This window comes from Lissotriton helveticus, chromosome 8 (genome assembly GCF_964261635.1).
Source record: "Lissotriton helveticus chromosome 8, aLisHel1.1, whole genome shotgun sequence".
NCBI classification, from domain to species: Eukaryota; Metazoa; Chordata; class Amphibia; order Caudata; family Salamandridae; genus Lissotriton; species Lissotriton helveticus.
In genome coordinates this window covers 1,658,443,869-1,658,463,599 of record NC_136069.1, presented here as the reverse complement: position 1 = coordinate 1,658,463,599, position 19,731 = coordinate 1,658,443,869, and the positions used below count along the sequence as shown (strand labels likewise).

General features: G+C 46.8%; 1 protein-coding gene across 1 annotated transcript in view; it reads right to left on the bottom strand.

The window, feature by feature from the left end:
* The window catches only part of TIMM10B (translocase of inner mitochondrial membrane 10B), a 50,492-nt gene that overhangs the window by 9,489 nt on the left and 21,272 nt on the right, over positions 1–19,731 (bottom strand). The window contains exon 2 of the mRNA XM_078656288.1: positions 1,483–1,578. Within this exon, the coding sequence (XP_078512414.1) occupies positions 1,483–1,578 (96 nt within the window). The remainder of the gene's footprint in view (positions 1–1,482; positions 1,579–19,731) is intronic.

Below are 19,731 nucleotides of genomic sequence, written 5' to 3'. Positions count from 1 at the left end.
GGGGATGCTAATAGCGAGACGTGTGGTAGCGCTATGCTGGATGAGAGGACCGGTGCCCACCATCAAACGCTGGGTGCGCGACATGTTATATTGCTGCACACAGACAGAAAACTACAGCGAGCTTCTTCCCCCATCCAGCCGCCCAAATCATTTCTGGGGACTATATCAGAGTTACATCAGCGGCACCGCATTCCCCCCTGCCCCCCCCCCCCCGGGAAATCAATGGAGGCTCACTTAAATCTCCTTTCCCATCCGATAGCTCTACTCGACTGAGTGTGGCATCTCTGACAGTTCATGACGCCGAGGCCGCCACCTTCACACTTTTACACTAGATGGTTTGTCTTGGGGGTTCAAAGCGTGTTCCTCACAACTATCACTGTGCAGGGGACCCAGAGGGCCATTCACGTCCACCTCACTAGCGGGATTGAGGGGTTAGGTGAGGTGGGAGGGGTAACTACACACTGGAGGGTAGAGGGGAGTGCTATGGGCGGCATGGTTCCTTGTTGTTGTATGGCCCGCCTATTGTCATGATGTCCCACGCCGCCTGCCCTGCCTTGGGTTATTGGCTTAAAGGCTGTGTTACGAGGGTGACCGAACTTAGCTAACTGCGGACTTGACTTGATTTGCACTGTGTGCTTATTTGGGGGGGGGGGTGGAGTATTTGAATGTCATGTCTTATGATTACATAAACTCAATAAACAAAGTTCAAAATAAATAAAAAGAAGAGTCTTACACAGACTAAGTCATACCTAAAAGGAGAAAAGGGATGGATTTGTATTGAAGCAATGGAAAACTAGAATCTGAAATAACAGTCACTCTGGTATTGTATAGATATTTCACAAAAACCTCTCTGCACATCACTTCCTGTGTCACTAAACTAACTTGGCAGGGAGCCAATGGGTTGTACTACAAGGCTCCCACAATAATAAGCACTGGAAACCATAAGCCTCTGCCCAGCCTCCCAAAAGCTCGACCATTTTAAAGGACATTTTAAGGTACCACAGAGATACAGTGGAAAATTCCTCAATGCTGCGGACTGACTATGCCATCATTCTGACGACACCTCTGCCCTGACAATAACAGGGTTTTATGCCTGGTTGATCCAATGCATTTTATATCTTAGCCTACCAAGCAATCATAAAAAGACATATTGGTAACTACCAAAACACTCAGACCAATAAACAGGTATAAGCCCGGTAACTGAAACATGCCACAGTTATATTACAGGGTTTTTATATAATGCACTACTGCAAAGTACTTGTCTTTTTAATGCTTTTCTTTACAGACGTGTGTCTGAGGTTGTGGACTTGCCAATGAAGGGTGTCTGTGGGGCTTTCCATATTTGATATAGTTAAGATTGGTGTCTTCCCTGCAGCCGAGTTGTGAAAGGGTAGAAGGGTCCCTGTGACCTGTCCACTCCATGCCTGATCTCATAATATACAGTAATGCTGGGACACCCCTGCAGGCACCGCTGCGCCATACCTCATCCATGGTCACGGTCCGGTAGTTCAAGTTGCTGACACATTTGCTGAAGCATATTTCTGTCATTCTGTTGTAGACCAATAGGAAGTCTCGCAGCTGGAACAGAAAAAGATCGAGAGGTAAGTGAAGCACTGTGCACAAGACAGAACCTTGATGTAATGAACAGCAGGCAACTACATATTGGATGCAAATTATCATTGATATGTTCATTGGATACCCTCAACTAGCAGCAAAGTGTTCTGGTGCAAACACAGACGTTTAGCGCTCAAGATCAAAACTAATACCACCCGTCAATAGTTTCCTTGACACTAGTTTCCCGCTAGCCTATGCGTTCAATATTCACCAAAGACCTTTTCAGGTCTCCCTAAAGGAAGCTTCTGCCGTCTCTGCCAGAGATTATATGATCAACAAGCAATAAGCGCAGAGGGCCATTGGGTTTCATTTACATTTTGGATCTTCCCAGTTGACATCCATTGGGAGTTGTACCTCTCAGTCACGACATTTGGAGTCTTGCCACTTCGTGGCAAATTAACATTTCATTCGTACAGTAAGATTTACGGGTCAGCAGAGTGAGGGGCGATCTCTTTTTTATCCATCGCAAAGTAGCCAGTATGCCTCACATAGACCGCTGCCTGTGTCCTTAAAGAGGCACTGCGAGTCAGACACTTTTTAGGTCGAGCAGACGTACTCTCAATGCGTGAGCATTGAGAGAGTCTGCTTCAGACCTAATGTTGCCCGTTATTGGGAGAGTGGACAGCTACCAGACGCGCGCTTTGACGAGGTCGGATTTCACCTCGGGAGCGAGCGTCTGGTAGCTGCGCATGCGCAGTGCAAGTCCCTTGCTCACACACAGACACAGGCAGCCCCCACCCCTCTGCATGCACGCACGCACACAGGCGCGCGCATGCACACGCAGGCATACGGCACACATACAGGCACACATACAGGCACACTATCCCCTACCTCGCATTCTCTCTCAATCACACACAGTCACGCATGCGCACACACATTCCCTCGCGCACACACGCACGCACATACACTCCCCCCCCACCCCCAGGCATACACACAGGCACGCACGCACTTCACATCAGCCCTGGGCCCCACTCACCGACTGCGCTCTTCCGGCGGGGCTCCTCTCGTGCTCCGCGTCTCGTCTCCTCTCCTCTCCTCTTCTGAATCGGGGCTCCCTCAGGTCAGAGGAGCCCCACAACAGGCGCCACACTCCTCCTTCTCCCTGGCCCCCTCCTGGGGACCCGGGCTACCCCGGACCGGCAGGGCGCTCCATGCGCCGGCATGCCTGTTCACGGACCTCGGGAGGCGGGACTTCCGGTCGGCCGCGAGCGGATTGGCCGGGCCTGCCCTCAGAAGTGATTGCCGTGTACTGGCTGTGACTGCGCAGGAAGAGGGGGGATCCCGGATATCGTGACCTCATGTCCTGGAACAGCCAGGAAGGAAGTGAGGTCGGTCAGAAACGGCGGGGTATTTGACTGGAGTTGTGGTGTCCGCATCTATCTTATCATCCGCGCCATAAACTCTGAGCGTGCCCCTGGCCTCCAACCTACGCATATTACCCGGGGTTGCATGCCAGACTGCAGCTCTCTTTGTCAGTCATGGCCGTGCATGAGAGAGGCCTCGGGGAGAGCTACCTGCAGTGCTGTAGGGTCGCAGCGAGTGTTCAACTCTTGTTTACAGAAAGTATGAGACACTACTAGTGCCAGCTGCCTGTTAGACTACACAGATGTGGAAAAGTAAATTTTGCCATGTTCTGTGTCTCTACGTGTCATCCATCATATGTTATGTGTGCATGACCAATATGCATATGTTATTCCCCATGTCCGATTCAAGACGCAATTACAGTTGTGTCCTCCTCTAGTATGCCAGTTTCCAGTCCTCGTGAATACTACGAATATCAGGCCTATGTAAAGTAATGTTGCCACGTTTCTCAGTGTGCACGTTATTTCATTATAAAGTCCCCGTTTCCAGGCCTCAACAGGGCCCGGACATCAGATTCAGCTCCTGTCTCCTGAAGCCTCGCTGAGGAGCGATCCAGCCCCCACCTGTATCCTCGACCTTCCACTTACTTCCTGCCTCGCAGTGCCCGGTGCAGCTTGGCTCTGCCTCTGAGTCTGCCAAGACTATGTTATGATTCCAGTTATCAGTTTAGTCCTCCTTCTCTGCATTCCTAAGCTACTGAACTACATCAATAGTTTCCGTCATTGTCTAGCCTATGCGGCTCCATGTTAAGAGAAATACTGTATTTAATGGTCATTTAATATTCTTCATCACGCACTATATGTAGAATAAATGCATGCTCCAGTCTTAGAGTCAGTTAGCTTTTCCCCTCATGACTTCTAGTTTATATCAACATGTTCCCTAAACATCAGATACTAGATAGGGTTTAGGTACATGTCGCTCCGACCCTCCAGACTTTAGTCTCTGCTCCTAGCACAGAGTTCATAGCCCCCAGCTTCTCCTCGTAACACGTCATTGCCAGTTTGCGCGCACCACCAGGTTAGAGGTCCCGGCTCCTTAGGTAGCCCCCTCCTATGTTTCCGCCCATTCATGACATATTCTGTTACGTTTGTATCACATGTCTGAGTTACACCTTCTTTTTACTCTTATCTTTCGCGACTGCTACGCGTCACGCCTTCTGCTCCACCCACTGCTACGCCTACTGCAATGTAATGCTATGTGTTTGCGTTATGTATATATGCTCATGTATTGTTATTAAAAGTCAGCGCGCTCATCCCAGACCCAGCCCCAGCAGCTGCTGGGCCCTGTCATCCTATTTCTATGCAGGTTGTCCTGTTCCTGTCCTTATGCTGTATTAAACCTGCAAAAACTCCCACTACCTCGAATCTTGACTCTTATTTATTGAGCTATCTGTTATGATATATGTCTAGTCAAAAATAGGGTATTATTTATTTATTTACCACATAATGGCGCCCGAACAGGGACTTGCCCTTTCCCCACGCGTCGGTGAAGCCACGCCGACCCCCTGACCCTCTGCAGTCGTGACGGAACTCTTCTGCGCAGTGGCAGATATTTCTGCTCAAGTATCCCTCAGGCCCACGGAGGAGACGGAGGAGGCGGTCCAGCATCCAGACGAGACGGTGGAGGAACGCGGCGAGTCCCGACCAGAGCCCAAGCCAAGAGTCCAAGGTCCGAGGTATCCGGAGGTCCACCCGTAACTGAAGTCCGAAGTTCGTCGTCGTAGCAGTCCAGTCCAGTCCGAGGCCTTCCGTTCTTGCTGCCCGGTGAGTACCGTTACTGGGGTGGTATCTAGACAGGGTCAATTTAATTGACTCTGGTCTGTGGGTTGGTGGTACACAGTCCCACAAACGAAGTGTCCACTTCGGTGGATGCGGGTCCTGACGTGTCTCTTTAAGAGACCGGTAAGTTTCGTACTGTTTCAGCAGTGCATCTAGTTTCTGTTCTAGTCAGTTCTGTTCTCGAGAAATTTCAAGTATTTTCAGGTGGTATTCTGTTCGAACTGTTATTCATAATGTTCTTCATGTATTTTAATGTTGTGGTATGAGTGCGACGTGATTTCGTGTTTTCATTGTGTATTGTATTATGTCCAGATTATAGTCCAGTCATGCCGCTCTTCTCAAAATTACGTCAGTTAAAAACTAGAAAGGGTCTGCTGGAAGCAGCAGTTCCCGTCCCGCCCAGGGACAGTCCAGGTCACTTTATGTATCAGAAGCATGGCATAAGCGCCATATTGTATCTAGATTTATGGGTAGAGTATACCAAACAGTTAGAAGAAAAGTATAGATGGCCCGTATCGGGTACATGGGATGCCGAATGCATCATGCGAGTAGAAGAAGCATTATGGAAAAAGAAAGCCAGACAATCACAGAAAGACTCCATCGAGTTATGGCGTAAAGAAGCTCATAAAAGAACCGAAAAAGAAATCAGAAAGACAGAACTAAGTAGAGAATCCCAAGAACGAGCCCAAGAAAGAGAATTAATCGAGATAGGTGAACGAGTTAGAACTGAGCAATCAGACAGACAGAGGAATGCCCTCATTAAGGGTATGTATCCTCTTCTTGCCGAGGGCTTGCCAAAAGCGACCCCGGAGGCATCCAGTAATTTCCCGCCACCGTTAGTTCCGACCAAGCTACGTCACAAACCGACCGCAGCTGATATTTTTATTTCGTCCTATCTGGACGACACAGTCCCCGAATATGCAAATCCTGTTCGCGCTCCGCCAGTCCCTGTAAATCAGGTAATTCCTGCTCCTCCAGACACCGGGGTGCCCTTAACAGCCCCCCCGGGTCAGCCCGCCATACAAGTCCAGCCCACGTTACAATTACCGACCCTGCCAGGACGAAAAGCATCAGTTGATGATTCTAGTTTAGGGGCCGCAGGAGGAGGTCTTCCTCAAACCCCGCCGCCATACAAGCGTTTATCAGCACTCGAATTACATGCTCAAGCATCACAGCGTACTCCTAAAAGTAATAAGTCTGTTGCAGAGATCAGGCAAACCCTTGGCGAATGTGTCTATGACCCAGTTCCAGGCGAGTTTAATATGGTTTTATATTCCGTACGCGTAAGGAGAGTGACCGAGTATCTAGTCACCCTGCCGAATATGAAAGAAGATCTAGACAGGATATATCGTTTCATCCGTACAGGGGATGACCCACAAAGTATTAGTGATGCCATGTCTCAAAGGAAAGCCGAGATTCAGCGCATGATATTAAAGTTCTTAATTAACTGTCTAATAAGAGAACAAGATTACCCGTCTAAAGACCCGGAAGAAATGAAAACTCTGACAAAGTGGAGTGATAATATAGCCGAAGGAAAGCACAATACCATTGGTGCCATGGAAAGTATGTACAAGAAAATCCGTAGAGAGATAATAAAGATACACGAACAGCGTAAAGCAGCACAAGTAAGCGAGAAAGAAAGTACCTCTGATCCTGAAGAGGAAGACGACGAGAATACTGCCAGAATAGCGTATGTAGGAAAACCTAGATTTCCAGATCGCCATTTACGTCTAGAACACAAGTCTACTTTCCATCATTCAGCACCAGAACAAGGTTCCCTAGAACAAGTATTTCAAGCTACCGATCACATTCTGAAATCACAAATCGGTTATAGTGAGTTAAGTACTATGCATGAACAGGAACTAGTCCGATCAGCAGTCAGATGGATTACTGATTCTACCACTTTTCCAGACGAAATAGTGGCACAAATGTTTCTGAAAATGCCCCCAGCCGAGCAGCGACTGGTGGGTATGTATATGATTCAGCACCTCATTACTCTGTATGAGGGTCAACATTCTGATCCAGGCCCGTTACATGATATCCTGAACGAGTTACTCCAGTACAAATGGAGAGGTTTAGGTACCGATTTAATTAGTGTCATTCTAGAACAGCGCCACAAATATAGAACATTCTTAAACCCGCATTTTGTTCATGTCTCACCCCCAGAAAGTAAATCATTCTACATAGACAGACAGAATCCGTTACGAGAAGTCCACCCAGTCAGAGGAGCGGGTGGCGAAATGCAGCGAGTGTTTGTATACACTCCGATCACAAAGATGGAACTCCTCGAAATGAAGAAATTAATTCCCTGTCATGACAAAGATCCAGCAGGGTTCCATAGAGAATTAAAAGACATGCTCCGTATGGGAGAATACACTTACCCAGATATCATTAAAATGTTAAAGGTTCTGCTGCCCGCAGGGGTGTATGAAAAGCTAAAGGAAAAAGAATGGGAGGTGGGAGAGAAAAAGATAGATTGGGCAGTCCTAGAAGCAGAAGATAAGATACGTGTACCAGGTACTGGTCTTGGAGAGAAATGTAAAGAATTACCAGAATTATTAATTCAAGTTTTACCCAGATTATTAACAACGAGAAAAGAAGACTGGGATGCAATCTCAGCCTGTAAACAGAAACAAGATGAAGATATTAGTGATTTTTATTCTAGGTTTGAAAAGTGCTTTAGTATCAACAGTGGTCTCAAGACAAGTAGTGAGTCATACCCTCACCTTTTCGTTACCAAATTAGTCGAGAATTCAAGTCCACCAATTAAAAAACGAGTTCTGAAAGTCGAAAGTACCTGGCAAGCAAATACTCCGTCCCAGATGCTTCAGATGCTCCAGTACCACCAGAATAGAATCAGGGAAGAGCAAGAACACGAGAGAAAACGTATGAAAGACACGAAAATGAAAGTACTAGTTGCACAATCTGTTCCTCAAGACAGTCAGAAGAGGGGTCCGAATCAAGCCAGTCATCCTGCAGCTCCCGTTAAAGGGAACTGCAATTATTGTAAACAGCCAGGTCATTTTATAAATGAGTGTGCAGTTCTGAAACACAACATAGCTACTGGTAAGACTAAAGAAAGACCACGTCCGCCTAGACAGGAACAAGTTTCACAGATTCCTCAGCCACAGAATGCACAACAGACAGTTACAGTACCGCAGCCTATTGCTGCAACACAGCATGTTACATCGCAGATGTACCAGTATGCACAGTCTGAGTATCCAGAGTACCAGCCATATTCATGAAACAGCCTAGAGAGGGAGGTAGGCTTGCCTCTCATCGAGATACCTGTAGATCAAGAAGGTCCCTATGTTCACAGTCAAGTATTAGGGAAAGACAGAAAGTTTTTGATTGATACAGGGGCAAGTAGGACCACAATTAGTCATGCCGAAGTTCCAGGGGCTCCGCTCTCAGGCTCAAGAAATGTTTCCCTTGGATTTTCAGGAAAGCCTATCGTTAATGAGATTTCAAAGCCTGTCACTCTAGAAGTAGGTCCATTGTCCCGCACTACTGATCTGTTACTTACTAAGTCATGTCCAGAAAATCTATTAGGCATTAAAACACTGAAAGAGTTAGGTGCAGTTATATGTTGTTCCCCAGAGGGAATACGATTGTTCCTACGTGACTTTAAGGGTCACTATGTATTACGAGATTTTGATTCCAGACTGTCTAAAGTTCCGCAGCATTTATGGGCGCAAGGTCCAACTGATGTAGGTTACATGCAAATCACACCCCATCGTGTGACTCTCAAACCAGGTGTAGTGTTACCACGAATCAGACAGTACAGATTGCCACCCGAGGCTGTAGCAGCCTTATCCAAAATTATAGACGAGCTCATGGCTCAAGGAGTAGTTGTAGAAACTGACTCCAATGTATGTAACTCTCCGATCATTCCAGTCATGAAACGTACTGATCCAAATGCACCCCCAGTATATCGACTAGTGATTGATTTACGGGAACTTAATAAATGTATTATTCCGCAGTACCCAGTTGTCCCAGATATCTCTTCCCTGTTAACTGCTATTGATTCCGAAGCCACGTTCTTCACTGTCATAGACCTCAAGAACGCATTTTTTAGTGTTCCCATCCATCCAGACAGCCAGTTTCTTTTCGGATTTTGTTTAAATGGAAGGAGCTATATGTTTACACGAGCTCCTCAAGGTTTCACAGAAAGCCCTAGTATTTACAGTCAAGCACTTAAGAGACAACTAGATAATATTCACATGCCAACTGACACTGCCCTGCTCCAGTATGTCGATGATCTACTGATCACAGCCCGTTCTGAACGTGCTTGCGAGCGAGCATCCCTGACGGTTCTGTATTTTCTAGCCGAGATGGGGCACAAGGTGTCCCCTTCGAAGCTTCAATTCTGTGTCCAGCAAGTGGTCTACTTAGGACACTTACTGTCCAAGAGGGGTAGGCAGTTGACACCAGACCGTATCCAGTTAATAGTGAGTCTTCCTCAGCCCAGGACCCAGAAGGAGGTACGTGCCTTTATCGGCCTTACTTCTTATTGTAGACAATGGATTCCCCAGTATGCATTTCTAGCCAAGCCACTGATACAGTTAACGACACAGGAGGCAGCCGTATCGACTGTCCTCCCTTGGACATCTGAACATACACTTAGTTTCAACGAGTTAAAGAAAGCTTTATGCCAAGCTCCAGTTCTAGCTACACCGAACTACAGTAAGCCTTTTACACTTTTCGTTACTGAACGTGAAGGTACAGCATTATCTGTTCTCACACAAGACCAAGCAGGACAATACAAGCCCTGTGCTTATTTTTCTAGCACATTAGATCCTGTAGCCCAGGCTCTGCCTGCGTGCCTCAAGTCAGTTGCAGCCACAGCACTAGCTATCAGACAAAGTGATTCCATAGTCTTAGGACATACCTTGACAGTACAAGTCCCACACTCCGTGGAAGTTCTTTTAAATCGAACACAAACTCAGCACTTGACAATTGCACGTTTAACAGGTTATGAATTGACACTGTTCCAGCCACACATAGATATTAGACGCTGCAACATCCTGAATCCTGCTACACTGTTACCATCAGTTAGTTCAAATCCTGCCGCACACGACTGTGTGGAAGTAGTCAACATTACGACAAAGCCAAGACAAGACCTGACAGACATTCCGTTACTAGATCCCGACCTGACACTTTATGTGGATGGGTCATGTATGAGAACTAGTACAGGAGAACTAGTAGCCGCGTATGCAGTGACTACTGACACCGAAGTTATTGAAACACACCGTATTGATACCCTGTCCGCTCAAGCAGCAGAGCTAGTTGCTCTGACACAAGCCTGTATACACGCCAAGAACCTGAAAGTTAATGTTTACACAGATTCACGTTACGCATTTGGAGTTGTACACGACTTTGGAGTGCTCTGGCAGGAGAGAGGTTTCATGACTTCTCATGGAACCAAGATTCAGCATGGTTTCCTTATCCAAGCTCTGTTAGATGCAATACATTTACCGACATCTATCGCTATCATGAAATGCAAAGCACATACGAAAGTCACTGACATTATTTCTCAAGGTAATGATCTAGCAGATCGCACAGCCAAGCTTACAGCACAGACTCTAGACAGTCCAGTTAACATGACACACACTCCAGATCTGACTACATGTATGACAGTTAAGGACCCTACTCAAGATGTCATAGATATCCAGTTACATGCTACTCCCGATGAAACCAAGAAGTGGTCTGAACAAGGAGGGGTCCAGACAGATCAAGGATGGGTGACGAAGGGTAGGACCGCATGGTTTCTCCCCGACTCTATGGTTCAAGTCATCATTAATACCGCACATAGTCCAGCACATTTAGGAGAAAAAGCTATGTTAGACAGTATCCAGAACATTTGGTTCAACAAGCATTTACGAGCTGCAGCCAAGCAGAAAGTCCGTACCTGTATGATATGTTGTCAGTTTAATCCAGGTAAAAGTGTCCCGGTGGAACAAGGTGGTTTCCAGCCTCCTGACCACCCTTTTGAGGTCCTCCAGATGGATTATATTCAGATGGAGCGATGTCGAGGTTTCAAGTATGTCCTTGTAGTTGTATGCGCTTTGTCCAGATGGACAGAAGCATATCCAGTCCCAGATTACACAGCCGCGACCACTGCCAAGCAGTTGGTTCGTGAGTTTTTCCCTCGATATGGACTCCCTAGAGTCGTATATTCTGATAACGGTCAGCCATTCTCATCTGAGTTGATGAAGCACGTTTCCCTGTTGTTAGGGTACCAGTGGAAGTTTCATTGTGTACGCCATCCTGAAGCAGCCGGTCTAGTCGAGAGACATAATCAGACTCTGAAAATTCGAATTGCCAAAATATGTAAAGATAAGGGTGTGGACTGGCTAGTAGCTCTGCCAGTCGCTTTGTTTTATATGCGCATGGTCGCACATTCCAGATCAGGTCTGTCCCCGTATGAGGTCGTATTCGGCCGCCCCCCTAACATGTGGGGTACTCCTAGACCCCGAAGTATTACTGATGTTTCATGTAATATGCTGACAGATTACCTAGCTTCCTTGATGTCTGCCCTCAACTCATGTCGTTCACAGGTTGCCGCCACATTTCCAGACAATACCGAGGTGGCACCGCATGAAATCGTTCCAGGTTCGATGGTGCTCGTCCGCAACTTTGACAGATCAAGTCCGCTGGAGCCTCGTTGGAAAGAGCCCCGTCAGGTCCTCCTCACCACCCGTACAGCTGTGAAATTGGAAGGACGCCGCGGCTGGGTGCACCTTTCGCACGTCAAGAAATTCTACGGATTGAAACCGGTCTCCAAGAACATTTCCCAGGATATCAAGACTTGTCAAAACATTGTTTCTAAGGACTGTCCCGCAAATGACATTGACACAACCCCTCCCCTGTTAGAGAAAACTCCGCAACAGGAGTATAAACAGAAATTAAGGTCTAATAAAATAAGTCAGCCAGTTTGATTGTCTAAGTCCTCCCCTAGGTGAAACGGTTAGACTGTTTCTGACATGTATAAAATAGACCCCCATAGTGAGAGAGTTAGTCAAAACTCAATCCGATGTATCGTTTTTCTAAGTTTCATATTATTTCTCAGCCTTTTGATTTCCTGCACTAGTTACGCATTTTTCCTGTGTTTTCCAGTTCCTCATGTAAATAAGCCTTCTAATGTTACAGTAGAGCACACGTTTAGTGATCTGCCTCCTCACGAATATTCATACCGCCTCGCTATGCGTAACAATACATTTATCCGCATGTTACATTATTCACATCAAACCAGCAATGCCACTAATTGTTGGGTGTGTGGTCGACTCCCCCCTTTCCAGACGTCAAAGGGAGTTCTGCCACTTTTTCCTTATCCTTTTTCACATAATGGTTCGTGTGGAGCATGGTCCACGTTAACGTCATCCTTAACAGATATGTCTTTTCTTAACAGTACATGTTTCCCAGACAAGCAAGGTTTCCCCCACAGAACAGGTTTAGATCTAGAAAATGAAGTGTATAATTTAGGTAACTATTCTTCGAATTTCATGGTCCTGAATGTTCAGTCTGATACTACTCCAGACTCACCTACTATTTCAGTATTACCAGTCAAAGGCGAATTATGTGTCCGTAATTATGGTTCTGTACACGTAGGACATAGTGATTGTACTGCTATTATCCAGTATAGTGACAGTGGGAAATCTATTTTTAAAGCTTCACGTCATTCTTATTTTGTTTGTGGTCAAACCGCATATGTTCGTCTGCCCCTCGATTGGGAGGGAACCTGTTACATTGCCTTCCTACTGCCACCTGTTTTCCTAGCCCCACCTGACTACCATAGGAATTCCTTCCTAGTACATACTAGACACAAGAGAAACCTCCCGATTGTCGATTATACTGAAACTGCTGCAGAGCAATTCATTGATATTGATAAAGGTGTGTTCCCTTATTTAGGTACAGTTGTAAACAGTAAGCTAATCCGTAGGTTAACAAGAACCCTTGAAGCTGTAGTAGATGAGACTGCCTCCGCTCTAGGTAACTTAACCGAAGAGCAATCCTTTATGAGAATTGTTGTGCTCCAGAATCGTCTCGTCCTTGACGTCATACTGGCCGATAGGGGCGGGGCCTGTAGAGTCATCGGATCCAGTTGTTGCATTTTCATTCCAAATAACGCGCCGTCTGTTTATTCAGCTATAACCAGACTTCATAAAATTGCCCATCTATTACACCAGGATCCAGGCACCTGGACATGGTCCGGTTGGTTCTGGAATATAATTTCCGCCTGGGGATGGAAAGTCCTGTCCTTTCTAGGTATCGCAGTAGCGATCATATTCAGCTGCTGCCTCTGTATACAATGTGGCCCTGCGATTTGCGGCATGTGTGCTACCACTTGTATTCCTAGTCCCAAGCCCCGTTCTAAATCCCGTTGCAAGACAATTCGAGATGAACAAATGGTACTGTATGAAATGATAGATGGTATCATGAATATTGATGTTTCCTGATGGAAACGTAGTGACAAGGAGGGAATGTGGAAAAGTAAATTTTGCCATGTTCTGTGTCTCTACGTGTCATCCATCATATGTTATGTGTGCATGACCAATATGCATATGTTATTCCCCATGTCCGATTCAAGACGCAATTACAGTTGTGTCCTCCTCTAGTATGCCAGTTTCCAGTCCTCGTGAATACTACGAATATCAGGCCTATGTAAAGTAATGTTGCCACGTTTCTCAGTGTGCACGTTATTTCATTATAAAGTCCCCGTTTCCAGGCCTCAACAGGGCCCGGACATCAGATTCAGCTCCTGTCTCCTGAAGCCTCGCTGAGGAGCGATCCAGCCCCCACCTGTATCCTCGACCTTCCACTTACTTCCTGCCTCGCAGTGCCCGGTGCAGCTTGGCTCTGCCTCTGAGTCTGCCAAGACTATGTTATGATTCCAGTTATCAGTTTAGTCCTCCTTCTCTGCATTCCTAAGCTACTGAACTACATCAATAGTTTCCGTCATTGTCTAGCCTATGCGGCTCCATGTTAAGAGAAATACTGTATTTAATGGTCATTTAATATTCTTCATCACGCACTATATGTAGAATAAATGCATGCTCCAGTCTTAGAGTCAGTTAGCTTTTCCCCTCATGACTTCTAGTTTATATCAACATGTTCCCTAAACATCAGATACTAGATAGGGTTTAGGTACATGTCGCTCCGACCCTCCAGACTTTAGTCTCTGCTCCTAGCACAGAGTTCATAGCCCCCAGCTTCTCCTCGTAACACGTCATTGCCAGTTTGCGCGCACCACCAGGTTAGAGGTCCCGGCTCCTTAGGTAGCCCCCTCCTATGTTTCCGCCCATTCATGACATATTCTGTTACGTTTGTATCACATGTCTGAGTTACACCTTCTTTTTACTCTTATCTTTCGCGACTGCTACGCGTCACGCCTTTTGCTCCACCCACTGCTACGCCTACTGCAATGTAATGCTATGTGTTTGCGTTATGTATATATGCTCATGTATTGTTATTAAAAGTCAGCGCGCTCATCCCAGACCCAGCCCCAGCAGCTGCTGGGCCCTGTCATCCTATTTCTATGCAGGTTGTCCTGTTCCTGTCCTTATGCTGTATTAAACCTGCAAAAACTCCCACTACCTCGAATCTTGACTCTTATTTATTGAGCTATCTGTTATGATATATGTCTAGTCAAAAATAGGGTATTATTTATTTATTTACCACACAGAGCAAGTAAGTACATTGGCCAGGCTGCCTACTGCCACTGACTTCAGTAGTGTTGTTGTTCATGTAATTTACTATTTAAAATCTGCCCTGAGAAGGATGCGCGAAGAGGAGCAAAGAGAAGGGAATTAGGACTTGAGCTGATGTGTGATTGTCTAATTCAAAGCTCGTAGGAGTCTATAGTCACTGGAGCAGATTCCTGCACTTCCTCTTCAGTCCCTCTGATTTGAACTCATGGTACACTTAATTGCCGCAGTCTGCTTCTTTTTTGTGATATCGTCGTGCTGATGCCGCTCGTACTTAGCTGGCCGCGGTGCAGTGCACAGTGACTACAATAAAAATATTGACTCAGACTGACAGACATAACTACCATTGTTGAGTTAACCACGATTATAACACACCACTTAATAATTTTAGCAGCCCGGGCGTCTACCTGGTAGAAGGCTGCTTACAGTGTCTCGAGCCTTCATCGGGCTCTTGCCACGGTTTTGGTGCTGGGCTCAGCTGGCTGCATTAGCAGCTGAGACCCCACGATTGTCTCAACTCTCTGTCACGTGGCTGATGCCTGCAGAACTAACTTCTGTGCCCGGTCCCTGTGCAGGTCATTTACATCCATCGCACAAACTGCCTGAACCCGTGCCTTGCTCGTCAACACTGTTATCTTTAAATAGACAGTCAGTGCCTCGTGTGTATCCAGGGGGACTGCGCTTTGCCTTTTCACATCTTCTGCCAAGTTGTGCCTCTCACTGTACTCATGCAGTGGTTGACTTCCGAGGCAAACACAACAGTGGGCGCCTGCTTAAAGTTTTGTTTTTCCACGCGCCCAACACTCCTGCTAGTGCTAGCGTCAAGTGTTGCCTGGCCTCCGTCGGAGTTAGGGGATCGAGTGTGTCATTCTGGGACCGTTCGATGCACCATGATTCTTTACTACTGGTTCCGGTACACAATCTACAGTGTAGGGCTGCAAGTCCTTCATGTAACATGTAGACAAAACATGCAGCAAAGAATTACGTTTCATTTTATGACATCATGCTACTTATGATGTCTCCTAAAACCCCAGCACACACACCCTGTTTCCGTATGGTACAACACCACTATAAACTAACCTGTGTCTGGTACTTGTAGTGCTTTTGCTTCAGCTACGGTTGTTTCCTTTCCACCAACAAAATACTGGCCAGTTGTTGTTTTAAAAGTCTGAAAGTCCCGTGTATCATATGAAATATGATTTTAAACAAAATCATATACATTTATTTATAACATCACTTTTTTGCCTTTGTTGCCTACAATTATTAACCAGGTCTCGTTAAAGTAGCCCAAGCACACATTTAAAAGTGCTTTATATTTATTGTTTGAAGTATGTACAGATAATGTATACAAATACTGCTTTCGTGATTTTGCTTATTGTTGTGCCAGCCTGTACAGCAAAATAAATACCAGTGGTGCTGGTAGAACACTGGCCAGGTCCCAACACAAGCCTCAGCAGTCCCTCCTCCCGGAGCATTTCACCCTCAACTGGCACCGGGCCTGCAGGCACTGAACCCGTCCCTTGCCCTCCCAGGTGTGTTGTGAGAGCAGGGTTGGGGCTGCAGGGCCTCGTGTCCCTCCGAGAGAAGTGAAGCAGCCTGTCAAGGTAATGACATGACCCAGCCTGCTGTGAGAATGAGTGACAGTATATCTCCTTGTTGCACTCGCTATGCTGTAAGATTTGTTTTTTAGGCTAGCGTGCGGTTATGAAGGATCCAATCAATGAGACAATCTCAGCAGCTGCAGTGCCTGCCTTCCCTCTGTCACTGAGAACTGCAGTCCCTCAGTCCGTCTTCAGTCATTGTCCTTCCATTTCTGGTGCTTTGCAGGAGTTTTAAGAATTTCTTAGTTTTTTGTTGCTCAAATGGGTGTAATTTGCGATATTTGTATTTTTCCCTCGTCTTCATTGCTTGGTTTTGCTTGTGAGAAAGTGTCACTCATAGTCCTTGAAATGTCACTCATAATTACACTGAAATTATGAAAATGTCACACATAGCAATCTGAAACCTTGGCAGCTATGCAGACTGTGTATTTATTATTCCTGGCCTCCCGTGAGGACTCAAACCCCCTTCAGTGCATTGGACCCTCCAGACCATCAAACATAGAATGTCAACAGCTCCGTGCGTCAGCCCTGGGACCCGGAGATAAACAAATTCACATTCGAGACCCTGGCTCACCTGAGAGGGTTCTGGAAGGGGGAGGGGCTTCTTGTTCCCCAGATAGCAGCGGTAGGCCAGCTCAGCGGAGGAAGATGTGCCCCTCTGCACGCGCTGACTCCGAGAGCAGTCTCGAGCGCAGCTGCGGGTGCTTCCTACCGTGTCCTAATGCCCCAATTATCAGCTTATTGTTTTACAGTAGCTGAGAAAAACCTTTTAATATTGCCAAAGGACACGGTGCAGCAGAGAGTCCGCAACAGAGGTTTATACATTTCATTCGAAAACAGTGCTGGGCCGACAGGATAAGCGCCAGGGTGGACAAACTCTTGGTTTATTAAGGATTTCGCTCCTCCTAACCTCTCGCTGCCCTCCAGAGGCGACGGGACCTCGGGACGTTCCCTCGGATTAGCAAACTCCCACTGCGCGCCAAAACTTTGAAAGTAGCAAAAATAACCAGGTTTCGTGTTCCTTGTTAGCTGGCTGACAGGCAGCTGAGGGTGCTAATTCTGAAGGGGCTAACAACCGCGCTAGGGTCCTATCTGGCACGTGCCCTACAGGGCAGTTATATGTGGCACTGCTGAGAGCCGAGCCACAGAGATGCTTATCTGCGGATGACACTGATGAGGAGTACCTCGGAGGAAATGAAGAACTGACTCTCCCACCCACTCACTGACTCTCCCACCCGCTCACTGACTCTCCCACCCGCTCACTGACTCTCCCACCCGCTCACTGACTCTCCCACCGGCTCACTGACTCTCTCACCGGCTCACTGACTCTCCCACCCACGCACTGACACTCCCACCCACGCACTGACTCTCCCACCCACGCACTGACTCTCCCACCCACTCACTGACTCTCCCACCCACTCACTCTACCTCACACTCACTCTCCCTCCCACTCACTATCCCTCCCACCCACTATCCCTCCCACCCACTCACTCTCCCACCCACTCACCCACCCACTCACTCTCCCACCCACCCACCCACTCACTCTCCCACCCACCGACTCTCCCACCCACTCACTGACTCTCCCACACACTCACTGACTCTCCCACACACTCAATAACACTCCCACCCACTCACTAACTCTCCCACCCACTCACTGACTCTTCCACCCATCCACTCACTGACTCTCCCACCCACCCACTCCACCCACCCACTCACTCACTGACTCTCCCACCCACCCACTCACTGACTCTCCCACTGTCACGCTCTCCCACTCTCAACAATACATATATTGCATTACAAATGCAATAGGTGTCACATTTGCGAAAGTATAAGCTATTGGCATTGTAAATAACAATGCTATTAATTTATCCATTTTCAAAACCAACACATAAAAAAATATTGTCATTTACAATGCCAATAGCTCAAACTTTCCTAATGCGAGACCTATTGCATTGCAAATGCTTGTTTAATTTTGTAAGCACGCTTTACTGAGTTGTATTTGAAAATGACAACACGGCCACCATGGCCCACACAGTAAAAGAACATTAGAAACATATTTACGGTATAAATAAAATATAACTACCCTGTCAACCCCTTTCCTACTCCCACCCAGTCACATCTGCATAATTTTTTAATTTTAAAAGCGGAGAAAATAAAGAAATGCCTGACTCAAATATGGCTGGCAATGGTAAAGGTTGCTCCCATCATGCTTTCGTGGTGCCACCCCAGGGAGCACCTGGGTCTCCTTTCTAGATTAGCCCCAGTCCAGCTCATACCCCAAGAATTTCCTACCCTGATACTGCCAGACTGTTCATTGTGAACACCTCTACATTGTTAAAGAGGAGGGGTGTGACGTAACCTCTTGTCCATCAGACCACAGACTCATGCCCTCCCCACTTCCCTTGCCATTGCCTTACTATACTGGAGATGGATTCTGATCCAGACTGCTTCTGAACCCTGGGTCAGAGCTCCGGCTGTCCTGGATCGAGCCGCTTACTTCCACCCGTATAGGGCCACCTGTGCCCAGGGTAAGCATCACAACCTCTCCCGCTTCAGGGACCACTCTTTGGTGTGGTACGGCCACCCTTAGACCCCACAGGATCGTAATGATGCTTGGTCTGCAAAACCCAGCATGGGCTGGAACTCTTGAGGATGGGGGACAACAACCAGAATATATCCTGTGACAAGGATTGTGCAAGCAACATGTAGAAGGGATCAATAAGTGTATGCCGCATGCAGTGACCCCTATACTTGTTTTGTACGGGGACCTTGGGAGGGAGCCTTTATTGAGCCCTGGTTTGAATGACCCTACTAACTACACTGTGCGCCCGTAGTGTGAGAGCCATCACAGGACGCAGCATGCAGTGACCCCACTTATTACTTTTAGTGTCTGAGAACCCTGCAACAGTAATCTATCCCTACACATGTTGCATACTGTCCACCCCCCCCCCCCCCAAAAGTCAAACAGCCTTTGGAGAGGGGCTTTGTAACTGCACAGTACATGCAGTGATCATCTACACTGACTGTAAGACAAGCATGAAGAGATGGCCAACCACTGTACACCATCTGCAGTGATCCTGCGATATGCCCTCTGACAGCGCTGAAGAAGAGGTTTCAATATATGTTACATGCAGTGTCACCATACCTCTACTATCCGATAGCCATGGTGGGGGTGGCTAGCTCTGTAGAAACCATGTAGCGAGCCAGGTGACCCTCCCTACTGTCTGACCACCCTGGGTGGACCTGCCAGTGTGCACTGCATACATAGAGCTTCTTGTTGCCAACACCCCAGCTAGGCATTTGTGTTCAAGCTCGCAGGCTCCCCTTCGAAGTCAACGTTTTAAGCAGATTCAATACCGAGGCAGATTATTCGATGTTCTACTACCAAATGTCTGGAACAAGCTGCCGCTTTGTGTTAGTCTCATAAGGAATCGTAAGCTTTTTAAAATGATTTATTAAGTTGGACAAACCATAGAAACTATAATCCATAAAAAAAAGTATGACAGCACAGCAGTTAATAGCATTCAACACCACACTACAGAAACGTCTACCTACCTTCTTAATATTTGTATTAGGTCTCAAAAACCTAAATACTCTAAGCTATTGAATATTTCTCAAGTTTCCCAATATATGCTTTGTTGAAAAGGCTTGTTCTACACATGAAATATA